Source organism: Patella vulgata, chromosome 3 (genome assembly GCF_932274485.2).
Source record: "Patella vulgata chromosome 3, xgPatVulg1.2, whole genome shotgun sequence".
In the NCBI taxonomy this organism is placed as follows: Eukaryota; Metazoa; Mollusca; class Gastropoda; family Patellidae; genus Patella; species Patella vulgata.
In genome coordinates, this window is record NC_065881.2 from 60,033,546 (window position 1) to 60,052,179 (window position 18,634).

Sequence of the window (18,634 nt, forward strand, 5' to 3'; positions counted from 1 at the left end):
TATATATATTTTTTTTAAAATTCTGATAATGTTTGGACGAGTTGACTCGATAAATAAGATCAGCGACTTGGTCCATTCCTATAATAGCATTTTGTTACAGATTAAAATATGAAAAACTCACGTGGGTTGGTTTGTTGACAGTAAATAGTCAACAATGAACAATGTATTGTCTGTATATAACACATTGACCTTGCGCATATTATTTTTATCCATATCAACAAGGTGCTTATAAAAAAGTACAAGATAAATTTGTTCAATAAAAGTCATCAGATATTCTAGAGAATACAATTTTAAGTTGGGCCTAACCCGTCTGCTGCCTCGTGCATGACATTGACAGTGAGGTGGTGGTTGGTAGGGTGACTGACTGAATAGTTTGTGTTTGGTTTAGGTAATTAGTTGAGAGATGATTGGTAATTAAGTTTGTCATTGAGAAGTGACATGGTATCGATTCCCCGCTTGTACGTGACAATTGAGTAGGGTTGACTATCCAATTTAATTCCGTTTTTCCCTGGGTTCTCTATATATATTATATATAGTTTACTCCCACTGTTAAACTAATGACTGTGAAGGAAATTATTGAAATAAAAATTTAACAGTGTGTTAGTCTCAAAATGACCTAGTCCTGAAAGGGATATGGAGATTTTTTCGTCAATACATTGAGATTTCCTGTAGCGGCGCACATACATAGCCGATGATGACTCTATCGAGACACCATTATCAGACAACATTCATGAAATATTAGACTTTACCCCTTTAATTTTCTTGAGTACTTCCCTGTATGTTTGTTTTCTTTTTCATTTTGAGTGAAATCTGTATCACTACAGGCCCAGGAATGTGTACATGTAGTGCAGTGGACGCTTCCTGCTAGCCCCCAGAGCCATTATTTGTGTCCTGTCTGTGTACTTACTAATGTACAAGACAAGGGTTCTCTATTATTTTCCCCCACTGCTAAAAGACCCTCTGCGAGCAAGTTATTAAATGAACTACACGTAGGATATAATAATTATAGACTCATATATTAGTCTCAAGAAAACATTGAACTCCATTTCATTCATTTCCTGAATCAAAAACTTATTCTTTAATATTTTTGTCCCCCGCCTTTCGAAGAAAGCAGGGGACTATTAAAATGGGTTCGTCCGTCTGTCTGTCCGTCTGTCTGTCCGTCTGTCCGTCCGTCTGTCTGTCCGTCACACTTTTTGGGACACAATAACTCTCTTCCTAATTGAGCTAGAATGTTCAAACTTGGTGTATGTGTTTATTAGGTCAATGCCTTGATGGAGTTCGAAGATGAGCATTTTCCGCTTAGGGTAAGCAGAGATAAGCAATTTGATTGGTTGATGCTTTGGGACACGATAACTCTCTTCCTAATTGGGCTAGAATGTTCAAACTTGGTGTATGTGTTGATTAGGTCAATGCCTTGATGGAGTTCGAAGATGAGCATTTTCCGCTTAGGGTAAGCAGAGATAAGCAATTTGATTGGTTGATGCTTTGGGACACGATAACTTTTAATTGAGCTAGAATGTTCAAACTTGGTGTATGTGTTTATTAGGTCAATGCCTTGATGGAGTTCGAAGATGAGCATTTTCCGCTTAGGGTAAGCAGAGATAAGCAATTTGATTGGTTGATACTTTGGGGCACGATAACTCTCTTCCTAATTGAGCTAGAATGTTCAAACTTGGTGTATGTGTTGATTAGGTCAATGCCTTGATGGAGTTCGAAGATGAGCATTTTCCGCTTAGGGTAAGCAGAGATAAGCAATTTGATTGGTTGATGCTTTGGGACACGATAACTTTAGTTCTAATTAAGTGAGATTGATGAAACTTGGTGTATAGATTTATTATATGAATACCTTAACTAAGTTCGATAATGAACATTTTTTGCTGAGGGTAAGCAGAGTGATAAGCAATTTGATTGGTAGAAACTTTGGAACACAATAACTCTCCTTCTAATTGAGGTAGAATGTTCAAACTTGGCATAGGTGTCTATTAGGTGAATGTTTAAACTTGATGTATATGTAGATGTTCATTAGGTGAATGTCTTGACTGAGTTCAATAATTAACATTTCGAGCTGAAGCTAAGCAGAGCTAATCGATTTCATTTGTCGATGGTTTGGGACAAGATAATCTTGATTCTATCTGATAGAGAGTGATGAAACTTAGTGAAAAAAATAAATGTGCGATTAATTAATATGTGTCATCTATTTATTTTGCAATTTCGGCGGGGGACATCAGCCTCACTGTTGGCTTGTTATTTTCAGTTTAACAGATGTCTTGTTTATTATATTTATCAGTATAATATAGGGACATGGCGCAGAGTGAAAAGGAAAAAATGGATATTGATATGTATTTGGTTGTTGATTATCAAACTGGCCCTGTTACATCACTTTCCATACTGTCACACAGTACAGTTGTAGCAGGTATATAACATCTTTCATCTATCAGTAATTAAAAATATGTAAGACAGATACGGTACTCAGAATGTTATAGCTCAACCTTATATTGTTTGATCTCCTCCGACAAGATGATCGATCTTCAGTGTTTTATTCTTAGATCTTGTGGATTGGGTGGTCTAGTGCATATGGGTTAGATCATAAGGTATTTCATTGAGTCAATTGTTACGGTTTTGATCTCAGACTTGTATGGTACATAGGGGATCATGTGGCTAAGTGGGTAAGACGCTGGCTCGCTAGCCTGGAGGTTGGGTGTTTGATCCCTGCATTGGCCGAGAAAGTTCATCCAGATTTTCCAGCGTGGTTCCCCCTTGTCAGTGATGCAGGACGGAGGGCCTGACAAGGACTGCTGTCTAGTCCTTCAGATGATACGAAAAACTGAGGTCCCGTGTATACATTTGGAATTCGATATAAGAGTAGGCGATAGTGCCGCTGCCCGGGCAAAATTTCCCCTCATAGCACACTGTATGGCATATGCCCGTCTTCATTAGCCCAGGCAGTATAGGAGCAGAACAGAAGGACGTTAAACCCCATTTCATTTCATTTCATTTCATTTTGTATGGTATATATGACATGTTGTAGGGGTATCTGCCAAACCTTGTTGATTTTCTCTGGTTTCCTCTCATCACTAAAGAACCCTCCCTGCATGAAGTGAATTATTGAAATAAAGATCTGCCATATATATTTTTTTTTAAGTTGATGTTAAAACCCCTTTACACTCTCTCCCTCTCCCTCCTTCTCTATCACTATCTAATGGACAATTTATTTTAAGATTCTGAGAATAAAAAAAGTCTTGAATTTAATGAATTTTTGAGGATTTTATTAGAATACATTCAGTAAATATGTCAAATCTATTTTATAAATTATATTTGTAACAGGTATATGCGGTGATTTACATTTTTATGATGTCAACAAACAATCTCTAGTTCACACAGAACACAGTCTATTGATGAAACAAAATATTCATGGAATTAGAAAACATATATGTAAGTACACTTCAACCCCATTTTGCATATCTTATATCCCCTGTATGGTCAGTTTAACCTTCATTAAGAAAACATTGATTGTCATAATGAAATATCATACTTTCAAAAATCATATTGATTTTCTAGTGCTTAAAGGTATATTCTTTGGATGATAAACCTTTTTTAAAGACCGTAAAATAGACGTATAAAATTATTTGGAACTGAGATATTTTATTCCGTTTTAAATCTAAAAATACCACCATTAATTTCTAACGGTCTACAGACTAATTTGGGTGTAATTCAATCATTTCCTAAATGAATGGAAGAACATCAAGATGAAACATCTAAATATTTTATTGTCTATTTTGTATAATAATCGGGGTTGGGTGACCAAGTGGGTTAAAACAAGAGTCTTTGGCATTGGAATAAAGATGAGTCGTTGAGACAAGGCTTATACATGACCAGGAGTAGGGAAGCTTGCTTAACCTTGTGGGTTTTCTCTAAGTTTTCAAATTTTCTCCCCCTGCTAAAGGAGCCTACACACAAGCAAGTTACTGAAATAAAGATATACCTTATATATATTAGTAAGTGCAGGGCCACTGCACCACACACAATTATTGAATGCACATTGACACCCCATTTTTATCTCTATTTTTTTTTCAAAATTTTAGGCAATGATGTCATGTTGTGTGTATTTGGTGGAAAAGGCATCAGAGTTCTGTTTGTAGAATGTAGCGAAGGTATATTTACAAGGTAAATAAATATTACTTAATAACATCAACAACAGGTAAATGATTATTACTGTTACTTATAATATAACCTGTATCAAAAGGTAGCTTGAAGTAAGCCTACAGCTTTCATTTTATAAAACCGAAATTTCATAATCCGATCAGATCTTGTTCTGCACAGCAACAGCAACTTTGGGATGATATGGTTTCAATTTTTTTAGGATTAAGAGTTTATGTGGTTTTAAAGAACTAGAAGACTGGATATTGGAAGCATGTTGGTTGGAGAGGGTTTGTTTTCTACTTATTATATTATGTTACTGGAAATGCTGATATGATATTTTGATTTACAATAATTGTCTGATTGTACAATTTGTACCTTTTTCATTATTTAAGTCAATAAATTACCTTAAATAAGATGTAAGTTTAATTATTTCAATATCCCCTTACTGATAAAGGCTAGTAAGGGGAGGTAACTTCGTTTCATGACCTAAAACCCATATTATCTCCCCTTAGACCACAGTTGCTGCAACCTATTTATTTCATTTTCTTTTTTCAATAGGGTGAAGAAAGCACTACAGTTGCTATAGGTCTAGCACATAATGTTGTTATAAACTGGGACTGGGAAACACAAACAATAATTAGCAGAGTTGATTGTACAGAAAAATGTATATTGTATCCTTGATAAATGTTGAATATGTTAGATGTAAACAATGCACATAGGCCTACTATCATCATTTACTCTGGCCATTATAAACTCACTGAGCATTGCTACACCTACTATAGCAAAGTGGTGTTTACAGTTAATTATCTTCTCTGTGTCCATTTCAATGCGAATATCATGTTACCATTGCTCTGGAAATATGGTGAAATATTTGCTCCTGTAATATCTTGTGTTTTGTTCTTGTTGCTTATTTTTCTTAAATACATGAAGATATTCAGCCTATTTTGTTGGTAGAACATGGCAGGAATTAGTTTTAGCTGCTGGTACAGTGTTTAATCAGATAGTTTTATGGTCACCTACTGGACAAGTCAACTCTAATGGTCAAAGGGAGGTGATTCATAGACTAGATGGTCATCAGGCAAGTAATCCGTAAAAGTAAATATTTATGCTGTATTTAGAGGAAGAAAATACATATTGCATTTCAATAAAAGTACAATGAAAGATACTTAATAAATCATGTGTTTGGTGTGTAAAAAACATTTACATTTAGTAGAAACATCTTTACTTAAATGATGAATCTATCACTGGACTGTATTTTTGTATATTTTCTTATAATTTTTATTAATTTATAGGGAGTCATCTTTTCCATGCATTATTTACCCACAAAACAAATATTAGCTTCGGCATCTGATGACAGAAGTATTCGACTATGGAAGTTAAACTTAAAAAAGAATCCTTCTGCTGCCTGTGATTGGCTAGGAGTGACCTCTGAACCAATGTTGACACTTTATGGTCATTCGGCGAGGGTGTGGAGTGCACAGCTGTTGGAGAATAAAATTATTAGTATTGGAGAGGTAAAGGAGTAACACTTTCTTATTGAGATCCTGTTAACCGACATAAACATGAGCAGATCCTACAAACTTTAATTGTTCCTTGTTTCATATTTTAATAGACTAATTTGTGTATTTCAATTTAAGAAATGAATCTGCAAATTGTTCAAATGATAAGAATCTGGTGTAGCATTAAGTTTGAAACATTAACTCAAACCCATATTCTTTTTGACAATTTTTTGGTCTACAGTTTACACATTCTTGATACCAGTGCCATACATTATAATATAAGCAAATCTTTGAAAATTTGCAGTAAAATAGTTGTATACAATACTATACACACAGTGATGTATTTAATGTAGATAAAGAGATGCCCAGGCTATTCCACTTATAAGGCCCCTCCCAATCAACTTAGCTAGAGGTCCCGTAGATCTTGAGGCCCTATGCATCAGCCTACCAAGGGAGAGAGAGAGGAAGAAATGAGGTTTAAAGTCCACTCGACACAAACTAGGTCATCTCGAGACTAACATAGTTCAATTTTATTTCAATAATCCACTTGCGCATAGAAAACCCACAAGGTTGGACAGGTGACCCTACTCCTTGTCATGTTCAACTGGGGAATCGAAACCACGCCAATTGACTCAATGACAAACCTTATGATACAGCTCGCACATGCTAACCATTCAGACTTCTCCCCCCACCCCCCGTTCGCCTGGCAAGTCTATAGGTAGACTTGGTACTGTATACAGTACGTACACAGTAATGTATTGGTTATTTATTTTGCAGGATTCAACCTGTTGTGTTTGGAATTATCAAGGGGACATTTTACAAAAGTTCAAAGGTCATAAGGTAAATAAACTTCATTTTAGATCAAAAATTGTATAATTCTAGATGGTGACTACATTAATCTTACTCTACCTTTCATTAATAACCTGGATAAGAAAACTGTCAGTAGTGGAGCAATGTCTTCGTTCCCATTCTCTAAAATGATAATTCTAAGGAGGAATGGCAGTACTCCCTTAAAAAGAGTAAGATTGGCTGAACCAGCCTATAATTCTTTGCCGCTGCTGGATGAAATGATGATGCGGGCAGAGAGAGCAGTGAGAGGTAGATATTTATAAAAATCCGCGCTCAGGAGAATTGAAGTAAGTTTGAAGGTGGTTTATTCAAACGTTTTGGGTTGAGAAACCCTTTATCATTGAATCATTGATAGTAAGTATATAAAATAATACAAGAGAAAATTATTTTATTTTATGCAGGGTAAAAGTATATGGAGTTTAGATGTTAGTGAAAAAAATAGTTTTATTGTAACAGGGGGAGGAGACAATAGTATTAGATTATGGAGGATAAATTCTTTTCATTCGCCATCTGCCTCTACAGTTCTTACAGTTTTACAAATTCCCAGTAATCTGAAGGTACATGTATGTTCAGCTTATTTCATCTGTAGTTTAAGATGACTGAAATCAATATAAAAACATTTCAATTTTTCAAATTTTTATGGGTTCTAATGATAATTAAAGATATCATGGGTGTGGTTGTAAAACTTGTAATGAATGTTGTTGTCTGGGAATGTTGAGATAATTGTTTGTTAGGGGTTCACCAATGTTTTGGGGCATACATGAATGTGGGAAGAATTTATATGACAACTCAATGAATCCAAAACATGATACAGGTTACATAACAATTTATGTTGTAAATAGGTTGATACAGATGATATACCCAGGTCTGTTGTTCTCAAGAACTATAATGAAGCACTGATCATGACTAATGCAGGGTGAGTTTTTCATTTTATACATGTTAATTAAACTTGCTAATTATTCCCGCTTGTCAGTGATGCAGGACAGAGGTCCTGACAAGGACAGCTGTCTAGTCATTTGGATGGTATGAAAAACCAAGTTCCAGTATACACATTGACGTGCACGTAAAAGATCCCATGACAGTTGGAATTCGATATAAGAGTAGGTCGTAGTGCAGCTGTCCGGGCAAAATTTCCCTCATAGCACACTGTATGGTGTATGCCCGCCTTCATTAGCCCAGTTCGGAGCAGAACAGTAGGACATTAAACCCCATTTCATTTCATTTCATTTCTCTATTTGATGATGTATTATATTATTTGTTTCAAAATCCCATAAACAAAAAAAAAATACTTAAATTGATTTTATCCAATGATATATCTGAGATACTCATGGCGTTTTTCATTTTTTGTCTTAATTTTTTTCATTTCAGTTCTCTATTTCATTACAATTTGTCACAAAATATATGGCAACTATTGCACCATGACCCATCTTTTAAATCCTACTCTCTGATAGTTACTTCCCCTGATGAGCAGTTGACAGTTGTGGGTAACATAGAGGGTGATATTAGGGTGTTTAGTAAAGGTTTGTATGATATGTTCCAAAGATTAAAATTATATACAACCCTTAAAAACATAAAAACGTTTTAGATTGAAATGTTATACAAACAAAATGATTGATTGATGTTGTGCATTTTCACAGGCAACTTTATTCATGTCATTTTGTATGCCTTCAATTTTCAATATATTTAAAAATACTAATTCTCTACTACCATTAAATATTAATTGAGTTAGTCTGACCATGGTCTCCCTCCTTGCTATTGTCTGATTGCAGATTATAAAATGTTCCTGATTTTCAACAAGGCTTTATTATCGGGCTCAGTGCTTATGTGCATCAAAGCACTCATTTTTGTCGGTAAACATTCTAGACCTAAACCTTAGATCATATGCCTGAATTCAATATTACTGTCTGTTCCAAAATGTAATAAACTTGATGGGATACATTCACTAACAGTTCCAGGTGCAAACATTTGGAATGATCTTTCAAGATACATTCTGGATAATGGAACATTTACTGGTTTTAAAACAGCATCTATTTTACCAAAAATCTGTGTTACTAAGTGAGAACAAAATAAACTTTTTGTAAGGTGTTTGGTAACTATAGAATACATTCTGGAAAATGGAACATTTACTGGTTTACCCAAAACTTTGTGTTACTAAGTGGGAACAAGAGAGAGAGACAAATGGGGTTTAACGTCCACTCGACAAAAACTAGGTCATTTCGGGACTAACATATGGTTTAATTTTATTTACATAATTCGCTTGCGCGTAGGGGTCTTTAGCAGTGGGAGGAAACCGGAGGACCCAGAGAAAACCCATGAGGTTGGACAGGCGACCCTACTCCTTGACACATACAACCGGGGATTCGAAACCACGCCAGTCGACTCAATGACAGACTTTATGATACAGCGCGCGCACACTAACCATTCAGCCATCCAACCCCCCAAGTGGGAACAAACTTTGTAAAACATTCAGAAACTATAGAAGATAATCTATTATATTTTTTTGTTTAGATAATTGTATATGTGAGAGAATATTTAATGGTAAAGTTTTTAGTTTAATATGGGTAGATTTAAATGATATAGTTGCTACAGGACCTGATGGAAATGTTGTAAGTAAAGTATCATAATTTTCCTGCTTTTATACTACAGAAATCAGAATTCAGGGGTTGTTGTAAACTGTAAACAGGTGTCTGTAATCCATTATAACCAGGATTAGGATTGCTTATATTTGTGCAGGAAATGGATTGTCAAGTCACAAAATGTTTTTATCCGAGACCTCAAGTCAAATACATGTAATTTGATATCTCAAGCCTTTGAGTTTAAACTTTTAACAAACATGAACGGTGCTTAATTTCAGAAATCTAAGATAACCCCAGGAATTACATGTAAAGTAACTAATCAGTCTCCACCATCACTAGTTGTATTTAAAAGCAGACATTAGCTAAGTGTCCTGTTTATGAGAAATATTGACTTTGGAGTAATCAATTTTGCATCCTTTATGATTCATTCTATTATAAAAGTCCATTACTCAATGGATATGAATATCATATATAAATTCCATATCCTAATCTCAAAATATCATGTATTTTTCAATATCTGCATTTCAGATTCTATTGTCAGTAATCTATAATGAAGACCATCAACTTGTTTTGCACCATAAAGCAGTTTTTACTTTACCTGTATGTAAACAAAGATGGGTGTGTGCTGGTCAGATAGTTTGTAATGGTCAAGTTTTAATCTGTGGTGATAGAGGTGGTACTATACACAGTTACCAAATACAAAATACAAAAGTGAGTTTATCACTACAAACATTTCCTTTATTAAGTTGTACAACTTTTATGATACATACTGATAAGATACATTTAGAATTGGACTTTTAAGATACATACTGATGAGGTACATTAGTAGCTTATGGACTTTTATGATACATACATACATGTACTGATAAGGTACATTAGAATTGGACTTTTATGATATTTACTGATGAGGTACATTAGCATTGGATTTTTATATTTTCTGGTACTGATACATTAGTATTAAACTTTGGTTGACATTTAATAGAAAATAAAATTAGAAAGCGACCTTTGAAAATGTATTTTCTCATAAGCCACAACAAAGTTCGATAAACACTTCTCGCTGTTTGCAGTTTTGTGTAATAAATGTGATACATTATTTTCATTATACTTTGTTTGATTCTCTCTATAAAGTTGTTGTATGTTAATGTTTGTTTATAGGATCCTATACAGAGTTTTCCTAAGATACATGGTAAAGCTGGTGTGACATGTATTAGTAGTATCGGCCAGAAGATCTATTCAGCTGGTCGAGATGGCCATTACAGAATATGGACTATAGATCAGGATGGGTGTTTAGAATTGTTAAATAGTAATAAGGTAGGAGATTTCTAAATGGTTTAAACAGTTACACAACAGATTACAAGTTCTCACTGATATAATGTCTGAAATTCAATCCCAAGATTTTATATGATCATATGACAAGGAGTAAGGTTGTCTTTCCCAATTTTGTGTGTTTTCTCTAGTTCTCTCCCATTGCTAAAGGATCTTAATTGCTACCCTGCTAATTCATCAAACAAAAATATAAGGTTGGTCCAAAATTGACCCTTTCTCTTTCACTTGTAAATAAAATGACTCTGTTTGCTACTACTTGCATGAACTATGTTGCAATCAATAGAAATCGAGTTTTTAATTTTGACTATACAGGTTTTAAAAGGATTAGAATGGATAGATAGATTGGTATTTATTGATAATAAATTACAAGTATATGGTTTTCATTCTGTAAGTACACTCCTTTTCTTCTGAATGAATTTAAATATTACAGGTCAGAAAATAATATAGGTTTATAATAAATCATTTCACAAGTTTCCACTACCCAGTTAAATATGTTTTCTATGAAATAGTGTCAGTATTATTTCAAAGCATCTGTATGTAACACCTAATTTATATTATGAAATGGTCAATCAACTATCTTGTATTTTGAGGTCCCACTTAACTTCTAACAAAACCAGAATTGGCTGATTCTATAAGCGTAAAATGTTCAGTGTAGGTAAGAAAATAATTGAATGAATTACTACAGCATGGTTCATCTAAAAGGTGAATGATAAATATTTGTATTTTCAATATAATGTTTTCAGACAAGCTTTGTGATATGGAGTGAAGTAGATAACCAACTGTTAGTGGAGATAGAGTGTGGAGGAGGTCATAGGTCATGGGACTGCAAGTTGAAAGGTCAAGAAGCTAAGTTTTTGTATATAAAAAATGGAGATGTTATTTTACATAATGCATCATTACAATCAAATCAACTTATATTAAAGGTAATTATTAATGGCTCCTACTTGTCATGCAGCAAAGCAAACATTTTATAAGCCATACAACTGAGATACAATTTAAATTGGAGAAAAAAGACATAATATTTGTAGATATTTCAATGCACATTTCCTAAGCCATACAACTGAGATACAATTTAAATTGGAGAAAAAAGACATAATATTTGTAGATATTTCAATGCACATTTCCTAAGAGCAAATTGAATGTCACATCGAGTGTCTAATAAGTTTGTTATGACACACTTAACTACAGCTCTGATTATCCAGGCAGTATTTATTTAAAAATAGGCTGACTCAGTTAATGTCAGATTTATACTAATTAATTATTTTGCCACTAACATATGAGAGAGGTCATTATATATATATTGAATGGGATCAATATTGAACTATATGTACATGCAGACTATATTGAAAATAGTTGCATTGAAACATTTTATTCTTTACATTTCAGTCAGCACTACATGGTCGAGAAATATGTGATATGAGATGTATAACAAGTTTATACACAAATATATCCAAATGTAAGTAAGAGAGAAAAGTATAGAAAATTATTGAATCATTGAGTAAATAGCAGTGGGAGGCAACCAGAGAATACCTATAAGATTAGACAGCCAACTCTATACCTTGTGACCTATAAGTTGGGATCAAAACTGCACCACTTGACTTCATGACATGTCTTAAATTATGCTTGGATAATTTTGAAAGTTTGTACTTGTTTGCATCTCCCATAATCTTTGTAAGTGTGTCATTGTTTAAGTTTACTCATTATTCCATCTTTAATCAACATGTTTTATCTTAATTGACATTTTGAACATTTACCTTTTTTAGTATATTTTTTTCTGAGACACTGTCCATACTTTCTTTTCACATTTAATTACATTTTTTAGCAGTGTAAGTTGGTGCCCTTTATAACATATGTATATCTGTCCCAAACTGATGTAGTTGTATTTCATATATGTAAGCTATTAATCTATTTATTTATATATAGGTATATATCATGTTATAGTTACATCTAGTGAAGATACTACCATTAATATATCACTTCTTAAATGTATCCTTTTACTTTACACAATCTTTTTACAACACATAATGATGGAAATTTGCAAACTTTTAAAAATATAGTCTTTTACATACTTATTACATGAAAGATTTTGAAGAAAAATGGGTTTATTTATGGATGTCGGCATCGTCATATAGTAATCAACAAAAATGTAATTAAGTTGAAAGTTGCTATCTTCATAGACAGCCCATCTTTAAATTAAATTAGCTGGTTTAAATAATCTAAAGTTTTATTTTCCTATTAAAATCTCAGATAAAAATGGTTGCCATGCACTGCTACAGCCATTACACACAATGCAAGGTCATTTATCAAGTGTGCGGACATTATCCACCAGTACTGTGAAGAACAGACACGAAAATATTACTAAGTGTTTACTCTTCTCAGGTGGAGGTAGAGCTCAGATAGAAGTGTGGAAAATAAATGTCTCCGAAAGTGAAAACAATGAAATCAGTTTTAATAGTGATGCTTTCGAGATTAATTCTAACAGTGAAACATGTCCATTGAACTGTGATTATGAACATTTAACAAGCACTTTTCTAGGCCAAGTGAAAAATAAAAGAGGTCTAAAATCTTGGAAGAAAAACTCCTATAACCCTGATCCAGAAACTAGAATATTGTGTCTAACATCTTTCCCTGCTACAGAAATTGATATCACCAACCCGAATAATCTCCATTTTATTGGTGCCGCTTGTTCTGATGGATTTGTGAGGTATGTTAAAGTTGCATTATTTAAATCATTTGATCATTGGTTATTATAATTGGGGGTGTTGCTTGGTTGAGTCATTGATTCAAATGGTTTCTGTTTCTATCCTTTGTTAGTGTCTGACAAGGAGTAGGACTGCATGTGTGATGTTATTGGTTTTTCACAGAGTTCTTCTGTTTCTTCCCACTGTTGAATACCCTTGCATGCAAATGAAATTATTGCCTATAAACAAACCCACAAGACACATCATTCACATAACACACGGACATTGTAAGAGTAAACTAAAGACTCCATTGTGTTGTCGTTTATTACGTTATCAATGGTTTTGATTTGCCTCTTATCTAATTAATCATAGTTGATTATTATGTTTGCCAGGTTATTACGTTTCACTCCATAAACGATTTTATTGAATTATTACTTAACAATTATTATTTTTAAATTATAGGTTATTTGGTTTTGATGAGAAGACTAATACAATGTCACTCATAGACCAATCAGATTATCACAATAATTGTGTGCTTAAGATTCATTATTTCATCCACCAATCAGAACAAGGAACACATATATTCTTGTTGTCAGGGGCAACCGAAGGGGTGATAGCCATATGGGATATCACAACTTTATGTTTCCATTATATAAAGTGCAATAATTTCCAGAATGTCAATGAAAACAAAAGTAGTGACGACCAAAACTGTGATATAACGAACTATAGTCTACAAGATGACAACTTGGTAGAAGATGCTAGTAAAAAAGATTATTTTCCTGAAAGAACGAAAATAATTAGTGTTAAAAAGGAAAACAGTGCAGAAGTAACAGTTCAAGACTGGCAGCCATGTTTTACAATAAAATGTCATCAATCGGGAATAAACAGTATAGATATTTTATCTGTAAGCGGTTAGTAACTAGTATTTACAAGTCATACATACAACATAAGCAAACTTCTAAGCATTCGGTAAATATTAAGAATATTCTGTCTTTTAGATTGGAGCCCCATCGTCAACAATACTATATCAAGTTCGGATTCTGTTCAATTGTTATTTTTTTGACAGCAATATATGTATATGGACAATCAGAAATGAAATGAAATGGGTTTAACGTCCTTTGTTCTGCTCTGAACTGGGCTAAACAGTGTGCTATGAGTGAAATTTTACCCGGACAGCGGTGCTATGGCCTACTCTTATATCAAATTCCAACTGCCAAGGGATCTTTAGCATGCACGCCAATGTGTACACAGGACCTTGGTTTTCATTCCATCCGAACGACTAGACAACTGTCCTTGTCAGGCCCCCCGTCCTGCACCACAGACAAGGAGAAACCGTGCCGGAAAATCACGAAGAACTTTCTCACTCTGTCAACACTGGGATCGAACCCACGACCTCCAGGCTAGCGAGCCACTGTCTTACTCACTTAGCCTTAAAGGAAGTTATTCGTAGTGAACAGTCTAAAACTGCTTCAGAATCATTGACCAATCAAAGTAACTTTTACATATATAAATGTATTTGTGTACTATCATTATTTGTGATAAGGTGAAGACAGTGTTTCTAATATGATGTCTTTATATGAAACATGGTGTATTTTTTTATTACAGATAGTGAGTATTTATTAGCAAGTGGAGGAGATGATAACAGTTTAACAGTACATAAATTAATATTATTACATAAAACATCACCTATACAGTTCCAGGTAGTTAAAACAGGGTCAGAGGTCACAGCCCATGCTGCACAAATCACAGGTAACTTGCTATTAGATCACAACAGAAATAATTAGTCTTAGATTATGTCTTTCCTACTTGCTAGATGAAATCAGCATTAATTATAACCAAGTTCAGTTGTCTTAATTGTATTAATCAAAATGACACCACCATTGTACAAAACAGACATTCTAATGGAAAACAATTTATTTACAGGAGTGAAAATATTGTCTCCAGATAAATTATTAACAGTATCTGTGGATCAAAGAATGACAATATGGAGTGTTACAGAGACAAACACTGACATCAAGGTACAAAATTATTTTTTTTCAAGACGAAATGTTTTCAACTATGACAAATTTCAGATGCGGAGTGTACAGCATTCATATGGATTGTAAAATGAAGTTAGCTTGTTGAACTGGTGTTGGCAGGATAACAGTGTGGTATTATCTATACATTAGAGGGTGCTTGACTGAGCATCTGGAATATTGAACATTTCTAATCGATTCAAGATCTGATAAATATGCATAAAGAAGTCAAATTTAAAGATTTTATAAACAGGATGACCCAGCTTGATACGTGAACAGTTGTAGAAAGAATTACTCCTGGTACATTCATATGAGCTCTTGAAGGAATATACATACCTGCAATGACATTATTTGTTTTTTTCCAAACTACCGGTAAACCCATGTTTAACCTTCTGTTGTTTTTTTTTTCAGCTCAAGTATAATGACAGAGAATTTATTAATGTCTCAGATGTGGCCAATATTGATGTTTGGAAATTTAAGTAAGTTTCTTTTTAACAAAAAAACTTTGTTTCTTTACAGTATTATAAAGGAAGTAAACTTAATTACTTCTTGTAATATATACATATTAGTTTTAATTGCATGTGCTTATGAGGGAAATTCCAACTGCCAAGGGATCTTTTAGGTGCACGCCAATGTATACCCAGGGCCTTGGTTTTTCGTCTCATCCGAATGACTAGAGAGCTGTCTTTGTCGGGCCCTCTGTTCTGCACCAGTGACAAGAGGAAACCACAATGTAAAATCCCAATGAACTTTCTCAACCAATGCAGGGATCGAACACCTGACCTCCAGGCTAGCGAGCCAGCGTCTTACCCACTTAGCCACCGTGGCTCCTGTAGAAGAGTTGATAACTGTACAATTAGCATTTGAAATTTTTAATCTGAATATTCCTTCATATGCACCATTGCACATTTCCAACAAGTTTTTACACATCTCATCAAGAAGGCTGTGTTGTATCGTGTTAACAAGTAAACAGGATGTATAGTAGAAAAATTGAGAATTTTGACAGGGTTTTTGAGAATGACTCTACTTAAAATCCTTGCGTATTTGTATAAAAGAAATCTGCATTTTGACCTGTTGAGTGTTTACATTATGTGCTACAAGTTTTCTTGCTTTATAGTATTTTTCTATATGGATGGTTCTGATATAAGATATTGATCCGTATTTACATTTTTGCTTTTCAGTGATAATATATATTATGGTATATGTGGAGACGGTCTAGCATATGGTCATATAACTGAGAAAGATAAATAGAAGATATTATATATATGGATTATTATATTATTTATGTTTTTAAATAAATATCTCAGAATTCTTTTTTAAATGCTTTTTAGTTCATTAGACATGTTTTAGTAGGATAACATATTAATACACAGATGAACAAGTGGGCCCAATACAGGTACATGGTTTTTTTTAACCGAATTGTTTAGTAAGGAAATTCAGTGTTGGGTCTTTTTTGCCAAGTTATTGCCAAAATCTTGTAAAACACTCTACAGGTAATAGTTTTTGAAATTTTTAAAAAAGATTTTGCCATATTATTTGGCTAGTCAAAATGAAGAAACCTATCAAAATTCAGTCACACACCTTTTTCCCCATTATGAATTTTCAAAAAAATCATTTTTTTTATATTTTTTTTTAAAAATCTTTTTGGGATTGTTCATTTGGTCATTAAAGGACCAATTTTGAAATTTTCAGCTTTTCTCAATAACTGCTTGAATAATTTCAACCATATTTGGTAGGCGTGTTGTCTTGGTGCAAATTCACATTTGTTCAAATCATATGGGATTTAACGTCCTACTTTTCTGTCCCAACCAGATGTATTTGGGCAATACTGATGTATTGATAATCAGATGATGGTGTGACTGAACGGATAAAAAGATACCCCCGGACATATCAGTGACGAATCAAGCTGTCACTAGTTGGAAAAAGGTCCTCAATTGGCAAAAATATGAAAAACATTGCGATTTTTAGGGCCTAACAAAACAGAGAAATTTTTTATTAATGTATATTTACATTCCTAGGCACACCTCCGGACATTCTAAGACTAATGTTTATTTATTTTCTATGATTAAAATAAATGCGAATTTTACCTGCCATTTCCATGACCTACCCGGTACACTTCATCGGATTCCAAATGCCAAGGATACATTTATGGACCTCGCATTTTCATCCCACACGAAGGAATTCACACACTTTCCCTCCAGGGCTTTGGCCCTGTAGTCAATAATAACATAAATTCTAATATAGAATGGTATCATGTATTTATGTCATATTAACATGTTACGTATATGGATATAATATTTTATATTTGTAAATAAATTTATTATGAACTTTCTTTTATAATATTTTGGTGATTTTGTTGGTAAAATGTTAATAATCTGGTGGATATATGTATTATTAAGATCAGGGTTGAGAAAGGGAGGGAGTGTAAGGGCTGCTATCACTTTCCACAAGAAAATAAAGTTAATGAGGCATCCTCGTAGATTCGCCCTCAAGGCATTGAAATGAAACCAAGCTGATTCGACCATTGTTCATTAGGACCAAAAGTCAAAGCTTATTCCAACTACTTTCAAGGATGATTCCAACCACCATCAGGCTCATTCAGACGATAGGATAATAAATACCAGAAACTGAGATTTAGACATCTATCTAAGTTTAAAAGGGTTTATCTAGACTCTGTCATGACTATGTGCTTTTATTTCCGCTAATTTTATGTTAATTTCAATAAGTAGTACATATCTAAAACCAATACCAGTCCCATATATTCATCAAAATATATAAATATCAGCCAATGTAAAAAAAAAAAAGGATATGTGCTTTTTTCGTAGACAAATGGATTGATTTAAACAATATTTTTTCGTGCATGTAAGTAATTTAATAGTTTGTGTCACTTTCAGTGTCTTACCATTTCATAATACGCTTGCTTCGTATAATGATGTTTTGAAGACATCAGATGTATATTAACCGAGGAAGTAATTAGTGAGAGAGAGAGAAATGGGGTTTAACGTCCACTCAACACAAACTAGGTCATTTCGGGACTAACATAAGGTTTATTTTTTTATTTCAATAATTCGTTTGCGCGTAGGGGTCTTTAGCAGTGGGAGGAAACCCGAGGATCCGGAGAAAACCCACAAGGTTGGACAGGCGACCCTACTCCTTGTCGCGTACAACCGGGGATTCGAAACCACGCCAGTTGACTCAATGACAGGCTTTATGATATAGCACGCACGTGCTAACCATTCGGCCATACAACCCCCATAAGTAATTAGTATTTTACAATGGTTATTGATAAATGTATAAATTTGAGAACTGTATTAACCAGTGGCTGCCAGGCAGAATACGCCCACATTTTCGAGAGATGGATAGAGAACAAGCTAAAAAGAAAGTGATTTTTCCTACAATCAACGGCCATAATTCAGGAAATTACAATTCGATATGCGCGAATATGGAAAGGAACCGAGATCTTTGGGTTATAAACTTACATTTCAAGTTTCAACAAAATTGGATAAAAATTGTGACCTCTATAGGGTCCACATCCTTGATATACC

The 18,634-nt window shown here is 33.9% G+C and overlaps 1 protein-coding gene across 1 annotated transcript; it reads left to right on the forward strand.

Moving 5' to 3' along the window:
• The first annotated feature begins 2,268 nt into the window (after nt 1–2,268).
• Nucleotides 2,269–17,421, forward strand: LOC126815063 (WD repeat-containing protein 6). Its single transcript, XM_056099555.1, has 24 exons — nt 2,269–2,416; nt 3,328–3,435; nt 4,086–4,167; nt 4,364–4,430; nt 4,702–4,814; nt 5,074–5,225; nt 5,440–5,657; nt 6,420–6,482; nt 6,893–7,048; nt 7,334–7,407; nt 7,860–8,011; nt 9,000–9,097; nt 9,596–9,778; nt 10,223–10,378; nt 10,706–10,780; nt 11,137–11,316; nt 11,780–11,849; nt 12,317–12,379; nt 12,641–13,097; nt 13,537–13,985; nt 14,680–14,823; nt 14,998–15,092; nt 15,501–15,568; nt 16,271–17,421. The coding sequence occupies exons 1-24, from the start codon at nt 2,305–2,307 to the stop codon at nt 16,338–16,340; spliced, it is 3,405 nt and encodes a 1,134-aa protein (XP_055955530.1). The 5' UTR covers nt 2,269–2,304; the 3' UTR covers nt 16,341–17,421.
• The last annotated feature ends 1,213 nt before the right edge of the window (nt 17,422–18,634 follow it).